This window comes from Mus caroli, unplaced genomic scaffold (genome assembly GCF_978045245.1).
Source record: "Mus caroli unplaced genomic scaffold, Mus_caroli_1 scaffold_14, whole genome shotgun sequence".
In the NCBI taxonomy this organism is placed as follows: Eukaryota; Metazoa; Chordata; class Mammalia; order Rodentia; family Muridae; genus Mus; species Mus caroli.
In genome coordinates, this window is record NW_028227269.1 from 15,998,562 (window position 1) to 16,010,100 (window position 11,539).

An 11,539-nucleotide genomic window follows, 5' to 3' on the forward strand; every position below is an offset into this window, starting at 1 on the left:
TGACAAAATCCCCTTATCAACAGCCAGTTAAGGTACATCAGCAGGATCAAGCTACATAGAGATACCTAAGACCTCCTATAGTAAACAAAACCAAAAACAGCTTACCCATCATGGTTGTCATTTTTTTTTCTTTGCCCCCCTTGCTTGGTTCCTGCACATTATGCCAGACATACACTTTTTAAAATATTAACAATGCTGATTTGTATGCAAACTCCCCACTCTTGTTGTAACTACAATAAATACTCAAAACCTCTAGACTTGGTCTCTCAGTTTGTATCTAATGGTAGTTTGACTGCTGAGAGTCCTTGTTACTAAGCTCATAAAAAAGACCTCTGTGTGTTTGCATTGCAATTGGCTCTGTGCTGGTCATTGCAGTTTCTGTGAGTTGGGCATAAAACCTTGATGCTTTGACTGGAACCCCAAGACCCTCAGGACTCCCATCTGAAGGGTTGAAAGACCACTGTTAGGATGTGTCATTGCTGTTCTTTGTATCAGTGACGTGTCTGTCAGAAATGTGTCTGTGTACCTTGGTTTTTGATTTTTCTTGAGTACTCATGGAGGGAGATGAACAAAGCAAATGTGGAACTCCAATGAAGTGGAAATGCTGGAGTGTCATGGCAAGAAAGGGCTAGGAAGATGTTCCAGGTCATGGAACAGGGGTCGTGTGCCCCTGGTCTTAATTTCTTAGAAGTTACAGCAGTCTTGGAACTCTGCTCCATGGCTCACAGCTGCCATTTTCTCCTCTGTACAAGTGGTGGAATATGCTACGTAGCCTGCACCGCCCCCTTGTGGCCCTCTATTATGTGTGTGCCACTTTAGTGTTCTCTTACTGAGAGAGGAAGTGAGACTGTTTCCATCCCAATTGATATAATTACTCACCCTCCACCTTGGGTTAAGTCCTTCTTATCAAGAGGACCTGTACCCATTAAATTGACCACATTCAGGGCAAAATCAGACTCTGCAAAAAGGTGGAAAGGACAAAGACCTTCTAAACAACCCTGTTCTCAGTCTATATGTGACTCTGTAGTTTTGAACTTGGAGCTGTCAGTATACGGGAGGATGTTTTTCATCCCTTACAGCAAAATTAACATATCTTCCTTAGACCAGCAGTCTTATTTCCAGGTCTGTGGGGCAATCTGCTCCTTTATTCACCTTCTAGCTGTTTGGCCACCTCTTTGGTCTCACTGACCTGGGAATCCAGGGTTAAGGACACGTCACCACAGGGCAGTGCAGCCTCTCTTTTCCCCATTCCACTGTATCTTCCCATGCTCTGAGCAAGGAGCCCTTCCCATTTTATCCTGGCTCAGACACTACTCCAACTCCCTGATGTGGTGGCAGGGGTCCTGTAATGAGATGGTTAGATCGTTGGTTTTGGAATTTTACAACTTTCTCATTTATTATTGTCTCTGTGTCATAGTTGTTTTAACTCAACATTTCAGACTACAGTCATCTGAAGGAGCCTCAGTTGCAGGTGTGCCCTTATCAGAATGGCTGGTTTCTATGTCTCTGAGAGATAATGTTGATAATTGATATAGGAAGACTCTTCCATGAAGGGTGGCAATATTGGGAAGCAAGTGGTCGTGGGTTGGTTGAGAGAGCTAGGTGAGAATTGTAGCTCCCTGTGGCCATGTGAACTGGGTTCCCCAGAAAGGCAGCCCCGGGCTGAAAGAGATCAGAGGGCAACAAAAGAATGAGGCCAAGACAATCCTTTCTGTTCAAAGCCTCTGAAGTTTACTGAGAGTCCCTGCTTATAAAGAGGGTAGGCCCATCCTCTGACAGCCCATTCTTTGTGCCTGGAGCCAGCCCATAGGTGATCTACAGGGCTTGTCTCCAGATAGTCTCTAGGACCTTTCAGCAGGAAGCAGAGTATTGGAGAAGAGCAAATAGAGCCATCAAGGTCAGAAGGCTCTACCCTAGGTGTACTGGCTGGTTTTATGTGTCTACTTGACACAGCCGGAGTTATCACAGAGAAAGGAGCTTCAGTTGAGGAAATGCCTCCATGTTATCCAACTGTAAGGCATTTTTCCATTAGTGATCAAGGGGGAAAGCCCCTTGTGGGTGGGACCATCTCTGGGCTGGTAGTCTTGGTTCTATAAGAGAGCAGGCTGATCAAGCCAGGGGAGGCAAGCCAGTAAGTAACATCCCTCCATGGCCTCTGCATCTGCTCCTGCTTTTTGACCTGCTTGAGTTCTAGTCCTGACTTCCTTGGTGAAGAACAGCTTTATGGAAATGTAAGTCGAATAAACCCTTTCCTCCCTTACTTGCTTCTTGGTCATGATGTTTGTTTAGGAATAGAAACCCTGACTAGGACACTAGGTAATCTCCTTCTTAGTGGCAGCAAGGTCAAAGTCTGGATCATCCTGCTTCAAGGCTGAGGGAGGCTACAGAGCATGAGAGAGTGACCAAGCAAGAAAGCAAAGCAGGAAGTAGTGTTTGTCAAATGTTTTTGCCTTCATTTTCTAGCTTCAGTTTCTAGTCTGAGCTCCCAGTATGGTGGGCTGTGATCCGACAGAACCATGTAAAACAAACATTTATTACCTTCGATGCTTCTGCTCAGAGGAAACAATCACAGCAGCAGAGTTGCAAGGTAGAACAAAAAAAAATAACAATAACAGCAATTGTTTCAAAAGCCGATTTTGCTGCTGGACAGAATCTATAGTCTCTTTTGAAGGAATATGTAAAATATCAGAAATTGAGATGGCAAAAGTCATAGAAAGCTGTACATGGAGCTTAATCGGTTGTTCCCATAGGGTCTGGAAGATTGGAGTGTTGACAGTAATGCAGCCACACGAAGTTGAGGTCATAATATTTCAGTGGAAAATGGACTGAAAACTTTAGGAAGAGGTCATTTGTGTGATATATTGGTCAAAAAAAATCTTTTGTACTTGGCTTATGCCCTAAGATATTGAGTATTGAGTAAAAATTATTGCCTGATTTGTATATTTTTATTCTATTGATAAGTATTTGTCCAATCTTCCTACTTCTTTATTCATGTTACATTCATATCGGTACACCCATCACATTTCACCTACCACAGTCCCTCATCACTGACTCCCTTTTATCTCCCCAGAGAGGGTGGGAACCACTTGAGTATCCCCCATATGGCATGTCAAGTCTCTGCAGGGTTAAGTCTCTGCAGGGTTAGACACATCCTTTCCCACTGAGGTCAGACAAGGCAGCTCAGTTAGGGAAAGAGTTTGCACAGACAGGAACACCTTAAGGGATATGTCCTGCTCTGGATGGTGGGGGCCTCCGTCCCAGCCTGTGTGTGCTTTTTGGTTGGTGGCTCCATCTCTGAGAGTCTCCTAGGTTCTGGGTTATTTGACTCTGAGGGTCTTCTCATGGACTTCCTATTCTTTCAGAGGCCGTCAATTCTTTCCCCAACTCTTTTAAAATACTCCCTGAGCCCTGTCCAGTGTTAGACTGTGGGTCTTTGCACATGTTTCAGTCAGATGCTGGATGGAGATTCTCAAAGGACAGTGATGCTAAGCTACTATCTGCAAGTATAACAAATTATCCTCAGTAATGCCAGCCTTGGTGCGTCCCCTGGGATGGGTTACCAGTTGGGCAGGGTATTGTTTGGCCATTCCCTCAGTCTCTGTTTCAACTTTGTGTCCCGAGCTATTGTTCTCTCTGGCAAGAACACACTCAGATGACCGGATTCTTCTGCAGCAAAAGCTTTATTGCTTCTTCAGGAGGGAAGACCTAGATCCTGGAAAATGGTCCTGCTTATATAGCCCTCAGCGTGGCGTGTCACCACCTGATTTGTTGCTCGCCCATCACCTCATTACTGTGCACCGAGATGGACAGTGACTTGGTATGAATTCACTCTTGAACCTGTGCACAAGGCTTGCTTACTAGTTAGGCACAGCGGAAGCCAGTGCCATCTCCTAATGGCGATTGCTCACGGCTCTACACATCTCCCCCTTTTTGTTTTATTAAAATGAGGCTGGACTAGGTCCGCCTCATTCTCTACTGCTTGAGGAAATCCTGGCTGCAGGGGCCTGCTTCGAATGTCCTTGACTGAGTGACAATCTCTGGCCCAATAATATCCTTTCCCACACTTAGTACACAGTCCTGGCGCTCTCCTTTTGACAAGGGCTCTGCGGTCCTTTTTTAAGTGTCCTGGTTTGCCACAATTATAGCAGAGTTTGAGCTCAGCCGTGTCAGGGCGCTTCTGCCCTTGTAGAATGGCAGCTGCCAAACTGGCATTAGTGGCCCTCCAAGCTCACGGCAAACCTTCAACCAGTCCTGCAATTCCTTGCTCTTTCTGGGTGTAATAGCTGCTGTGCATTCCTGCGTAGCCTGTTCATAGACCAACTGTTCAATTAAAGGCATAGCTGCCTCTGGGTCTCCAAAAATTCTCCCTGCCGCTTCTGTTATTCTAGCCACAAAGTCTGAGAACGACTCCTGGGCGCCCTGAGTAATCTTTGTCAAATGTCCACTTGCCTCTCCCTTCCTAGAGAGTGCCTTCCTGCCTTAATGGCGGCAGCTGAGATCTGGGCGTACGCTCCCCAATGGTAATTTGTCTGGTTAGTAGCGTGTTGTCCCTGACCTGTAAGCAACTCAAAAGTCCCTGTTCTTTGGTCCCCTTCAACGGCGGCATTGGCCCTTGCCTGTGCTTGGCAGGAGTCTTGCCACAAAGCTTTCCATTCTAGATACCGCAAAAGGAGGGTGTCCCTTGCACCAGTGATGGTATGAAGTTCCCGGGTTCTTGGTGCCACTTGTCCCGAGCTATTGTTCTCGCAGCTCTCCACAACTTTGTGCCTACCTTACTTGCAGACAGAACAAATTTTGGGAGGAAAGATATTTGGTTTTCTTGGTGTACTGAACACTTCACTGCTGGTTCTGCCTGACTGCAAGATGTCACCTCTTCATGGTCCATAACTCAATGCTATATATCTAAACTAAGTCACCTCCCTAGCCGCATTTGTGCCCTCCCATTCATATTCTCAGGCACATTCGACAGATGCCTCTACCCTAACCCTCCCAGCATCTGCTGATTTCATTTCATTTTCCTGGCTTTCTGTCATTCTCTTGTCTCTTACCACATCTGTTCCTAACACTCCCCTCCTTTCTTGACTACCATCCCATCCAGTTTTCTCCCTTCTACCTGCTTCTTCTGTCTCTTTCATACCCCCTTCTGAGTGAGATTCAACCATGCTCATTTGTGCCTTGTCTGGTTTACTGTCTTTAGGTCTATGAAGTGCAGTGTGGGTATCCTGTACTTATGGTTATTATTCACTTGTGAGTACATACATGCATGTCCTTTTGGGCCTGAGTTACCTCATTCCAGATATTAGTTTCTAATTGTACCCATTTCTCTGCAAAATTCATGATGTCCTTGTTTTTTATATCTGAATAGCATCCCATTTTGTAAATGAAACATGTTTTTTTTGTGTCCACATTTCAGTTGAGGAACATCTGCATTCTTTCCTGTTTCTAACTGTTATAAATAAAGTGGCTATGAACTTAATGGAGAAAATGCCCTTGTGGGTATATGCCTATGAAGGTACCCTAACTGTAGCACTTCCTCCTGCTTGCTGTGTTTTAAATTAATGGAAGGAGTATTCAAAGTGTTTCCTCATCCCAGGATGGAACCTTAAACAAAAACTGCTGCAAATGTGGTCCAAGGAAGACAGGGTCTATTAATTTAGAAGCCAAACGTCACAGCATCATCCACATTGTGCCGCTTCTGTAAAATGAAAGATGAAAATAGCGTGGTCAAAGATTCTTTCTCTATGGTTTCAGTTTAGCACCATTCCAGCCATCTTTTGACAAAGTCAGGATCCCAGGGAAGACTCTGAGTTCCTTGCATTTAGGTGGTGCGGTTGATGCTTGAGTTGCATTTTGTGACCACAGGTTGTAGAGAAAACTAACACATTGAGAAATCTGCCATGGAGAGATGCTTACAGGGAGATGAAGTACCCAAACTGAGAGATGTATGAGAAGTTACAGGAAGAGCACCATCTATGCCTTTAGCAATTGAAGTCCAATGTGTTTGAGACAAAGCTATAGGATTTGGTGTTTGCCCTGCTGTTTTTCTTGCCTTGGTCCAATCTTCTCTCCCTATGTGCACATTCCTATCGATTGGAATGGGAAGGGGTATTCAGTGCCATTTTGTGTTAGAAAGATATAACTTGCTTTCTGATTTTGTAAGATGTGGCTGTCAAGATATTATCTTGAGTGTCAGCAGAGACTTTAGACATTAAACAGTGCAGGAGCCTTTCTAGATTCATCTTGGGGAAGATGAAAGTGTATATACATTCAAAATTTTCCTATTTCTTTCTTTCCTTTTTTTTTGTTTATCCTATAATTTAGATATTCATTATCACCCTGATCACTGTCCGTATTCTAGGTCCCTGCCCTCACAGACTCCCTCCTGCCAATCTTCTCTGTTTCTCCGTTAAGTGGGGTTGGGGCCCCGTATGTACCCCGTGGGCACATAGATTATAGTCTAGTTTTTAGGATGGCATATGCTCATGACATCAATACTGCCTGAGGGTTCAGGGTCATTGTATTCTGGGTGTTGATGTTTCCCCAAACTCTTGTGATTGTTTTGAAATTTTTAAATAAATATTAGTGTTTTGCCTGTGTGCGTGAATATGAATATCATGTGTGCCTCATCCTTAGTGTTGTTGGAAGGTGGATTCAGAACTCCTATTCATAAAGCCATGGGTCACGTGAATGCTAGTAATTGACCACTGTTATCTGGAAGACCAGCAACGCTTTCCTCGGCTGAGTTATCGCTCTCTCCTGCCTTATGCTGCTTTTTATGTTCAACACTTATATTAATAATATTTTCATCTGTCCATTGGTCCATTAAATGTGCCTTGATTGCTAGTAAAGTTTTACTAATGTTGCAGTTTAAAGCGGTACACTTCCTGTTTCTGCTAGATGAGTACATAAGTGCAGGGAATGTATACTTCTTTCTAGGAACTATAGTAAACAACTGAGATCTTTCTATCATTTTTGTCTCCGTGGTTGATTTTTGCAGTGGAGTAAGGGTCTTAATATGTAACCTTTGCTGCCCTGGAATGTGTTACATAGAACAGACAGGGATCCAGTTCAATGACGTATACCTGCCCGTGATTCTGGGATTAAAGACATGAACAAATACACCCTGCTTGTCCATGATTTTTCTCGTTAGTGATTCTTCTTACAATTTCGGGGATATGTGCTCAGTACTGTTGATCTATTTCACCCTACATCTCCCTCACAATTGAAATTCCTCTCGAAAGTCTTTCCCCTATTTATTTAAAATGTTCATAAGCAACACAGGTGAACCTTCAACTCAATTTCCTTTAAAATATTATGGTACTTAGGTTATAACTTCTGTGTCAGGAAGTCAGTGGAGGAAGCACCAGAATTACATGAATATATGGTCAAGGAAGCGTACATTTGCTTTACAATGATGTCAGTACCATGCTTTGTGATGTACACATGTATGGGATATTTTAGGATGCAGTGACTTATGATGATGTGCACGTGAACTTCACTGGGGAAGAGTGGAATTTGCTGGATCCTTCCCAGAAGAGTCTCTACAAAGATGTGATGCTGGAGACCTACTGGAACCTCACTGTTATAGGTATGACTGTGAATTTTCTTTTGCTTTTCAAAATAGTGGGAAGACATGTCTCTTGGTGAGTGTTGGTGCTCTGCTATTACAATTGAGAACAAGGAAGACTGAGCTGAATAAATAGTGTCCAGTGATGTAAAAATTCACAGTACCTTGAATTTTGCCTTATTTCCAATACTGTATCATTCATTATTCTGGTATTGTCTTTTAGGCTACACTTGGGAAAACCATCATATTGAAAGACATTGTCAAAGTTCAAGAAGAAATCTAAGGTAATTTTCACGTGAAAGCTTATGCAATTATGCCTCTAAGGAAATTTTACTATGATATGGAAGCTCTAAATCAAAGCAGGAGTGTAAAATGTCAATACCTGAGGTGTAACTATAATTACAATATTTTTTCAATATTTATTTATTTATTATATATAAGTACACTGTAGCTGTCCGCAGATACTCCAGAAGAGGGCATCAAATTTTGTTACAAATGGTTATGAGCCACCATGTGGTTGCTGGGATTTGAACTCAGGACCCTCGGAAGGGCAGTCTGTGCTCTTTACCACTGAGCCATCTCTCCAGCCCTAATAATACTATTCTTAAAAAAAATGTACTGCCTAGATGTAGTTATGTGATTTATTTATCAAAGCATTCCTTTTAAAAAAAAAAAGTCGAGGAAACATTGCCTTAAGGGATACCTTTATTCAATTTCTACCTCTACTAGAGCTATACTGATCTGAACAATGTGTATAGACTTACAAGACTTAGATATTGCACATCGAATAGTGATAAATATATATGCAAAACCTTCCGATAAGCAAAATATCCATGGGAAAGTTGGTGATGCTCATATTCTTATAGTGAAATTGATCATTTGTTTAGGGTACAGTTTATGAGAATCAAGAGTGTTGTCATAGGAGAAACCTTAATTCATATATTACACGTCTATGATTAACAAAAAGTCAAACAGTGTGAATGCATCTATTACTCTTCTATTAATATATATATCATGTGTCCCAATGGATAAAAGCTATTTGAGCATAGGGATATTGAAAGAAGTAATGTACCGCTTTCTATCCCAGAACTTTGAGAAAATTGTCATATTCTATCTTTGGTAGACATTCTGAATATGATAAAACTTTGCTATGAATTGGTTTTCCAATTTTACTGGGAACTTCCCAAAGCTCACACTGTAGAAAATCTTTATGGGTTGTAGGAATTTGTAAATTCTTTTGTTTGTCCTGGTTCACATTCAAATGTGGTACAATTCACGCTACAGGAAAAATTATGAAAGCAATTCCTGTTACAAAGCTATGAGTTGTTCTATTTTCCTCATATAGATGAAATACACCATATAAATATCCCGTATAAAAAGGATGTTATAAATGTTAGCCATGTAATAACCATCACAGATATCTCGAAAGATGCAAAACAATCCATAATGAGGGAGAACACCATGAACATATATAAAGTGACAAAACCAGATGATCCGGTCCATCTTTATCATTAGACCAATTTGTAAAGTTTATTCATCTTGATGGAATGATTGAATAGGGAAATTAATGTAGTAAACATATCACATGTACCAATTTTCATTGCAGGTATGTAAGTAATCATAGTGGAGAGAAACTCTATGAATGTAATGAACGTTCTAAAGCCTTTTCATGTCCCAGTCATCTTCAATGTCCTATAAGAAGACAAATTGGAGAGAAAACACATGAACATAACCAATGTGGTAAAGCCTTTTCAACACCCAGTCATCTTCAATATCATAAAAGAACCCATACTGGAGAGAAACCTTATGAATGTCATCAATGTGGTCAAGCCTTTAAAAAATGCAGTCATCTCCAATGTCATAAAAGAACCCATACTAGAAAGAAACCCTATGAATGTAATCGATGTGGGAAAGCATTTGCACTTCACAGTCATCTACAATGTCATAAAAGAACACATACTGGAGAGAAACCCTATGAATGTAATCAATGTGGTAAAGCCTTTGCACAGCTCAGTAGTCTCCAATGTCATAAAAGAACACATACTGGAGAGAAACCCTATGAATGTAATCAATGTGGTAAAGCCTTTGCACAGCTCAGTAGTCTCCAATGTCATAAAAGAACACATACTGGAGAGAAACCCTATGAATGTAATCAATGTGGTAAAGCCTTTGCACGACTCAGTAGTCTCCAATGTCATAAAAGAACACATGCTGGAGAGAAACCCTATGAATGTAATCAATGTGGTAAAGCCTTTTCACAATACAGTCCTCTCCAATGTCATAAAAGAACACATACTGGAGAGAAACCCTATGAATGTAATCAATGTGGTAAAGTTTTTACAAGTCACAGTGATCTCCAATGTCATAAAAGAACACATACTGAAGAGAAACCCTATAAATGTAATCAATGTGGTAAAGCCTTTGCACACCTCAGTAATCTCCAATGTCATAAAAGAACACATACTGGAGAGGAACCCTATGAATGTAATCAATGTGGTAAAGTCTTTACAAGTCACAGTAATCTCCAATGTCATAAAAGAACACATACTGGAGAGAAACCCTATGAATGTTATCAATGTGGTAAAGCCTTTGCACAACTCAGTCATCTCCAATATCATAAAAGAATACATACTGGAGAGAAACCCTATGAATGTAATCAATGTGGTAAAGCCTTTTCACAACACAGTATTCTCCAACGTCATCACAGAACACATACTGGAGAGAAACCCTATGAATGTAATCAATGTGGTAAAGCCTTTGCACGACTCAGTAGTCTCCAATGTCATAAAAGAACACATACTGGAGAGAAACCCTATGAATGTAATCAATGTGGTAAAGCCTTTTCACAACACAGTATTCTCCAACGTCATCACAGAACACATACTGGAGAGAAACCCTATGAATGTAATCAATGTGGTAAAGCCTTTGCACAACACAGTAGTCTCCAATGTCATCACAGAACACATACTGGAGAGAAACCCTATGAATGTATTCAATGTGGTAAAGCCTTTGCACTACGCAGTAGTTTCCAATGTCATAAAAGAACACACACTGGAGAGAAGCCCTATGAATGTAATCAATGTGGTAAAGCCTTTGCATGTCACAATGGGCTCCAATATCATAAAAGAACCCATACTGGAGAGAAACCTTATGAATGTAATCAATGTGGTAAAGCCTTTTCACAATACAGTCATCTCCAATGTCATAAAAGAACACATACTGGAGAGAAACCCTATGAATGTAATCAGTGTGGTAAAGCCTTTACAAGTCACAGTGGTCTCCACCATCATGAAAGAACACTTACTGGAGAGAAACCCTATGAATGTAATCAATGTGGTAAAGCCTTTTCACAACACAGTCATCTCCAATGTCATAAAAGAACACATACTGGAGAGAAACCCTATGAATGTAATCAATGTGGTAAAGCCTTTGCACGACCCAGTTATCTCCAATGTCATAAGAGAACACATACTGGAGAGAAACCCTAAGACCGTAATTGGTAAAGCCTTTGCACCTCACAGTCATCTCCAACGTCAGAAAACTAAACGTACTGGAGAGAAGCTCTATGAATGTTATCAATGTGGTAAAGCCTTTACAGGTCACAGTCATCTCCAATATCATAAAAGAACACATACTTTCCTGATAAAGCTGTTTCCTGTGATGCTATTCCAATACCTGGCACACAGAAGTGGATGCTCACAGTCATCTATTGGATGGAACACAGGGCCGTCATTGGAGGAGCTAGAGATAGTCCCCAAGGAGCTGAAGGGGTATACATCCCTGTAGGCAGAACAACAATAGAAACTAACCAATACCCCCAGAGCTCATGTCTCTAGCTGCATAAGTAGCAGAAGATGGCCTAGTCTGCCATCATTGGGAATAGAGGCCCCTTGGTCTTGCAAACTTTTTAAGCCCCAGTACAGGGGAATGCCAGGGCCCAGAAGTGGGAGTAGGTGGGTAGGGCAGTGTATA

General features: G+C 41.5%; 1 protein-coding gene across 1 annotated transcript in view; it reads left to right on the forward strand.

Annotated features, from left to right (window-relative positions):
* The window catches only part of LOC147001113 (uncharacterized), a 126,958-nt gene extending 115,772 nt beyond the window's left edge, over nt 1–11,186 (forward strand). Inside the window, exons 5-6 of the mRNA XM_085830218.1 lie at nt 1,804–1,810; nt 9,414–11,186. Of these exons, the coding sequence (XP_085686344.1) occupies nt 1,804–1,810; nt 9,414–11,055 (1,649 nt within the window). The 3' untranslated portion in view covers nt 11,056–11,186. The remainder of the gene's footprint in view (nt 1–1,803; nt 1,811–9,413) is intronic.
* Nucleotides 11,187–11,539: the final 353 nt, after the last annotated feature.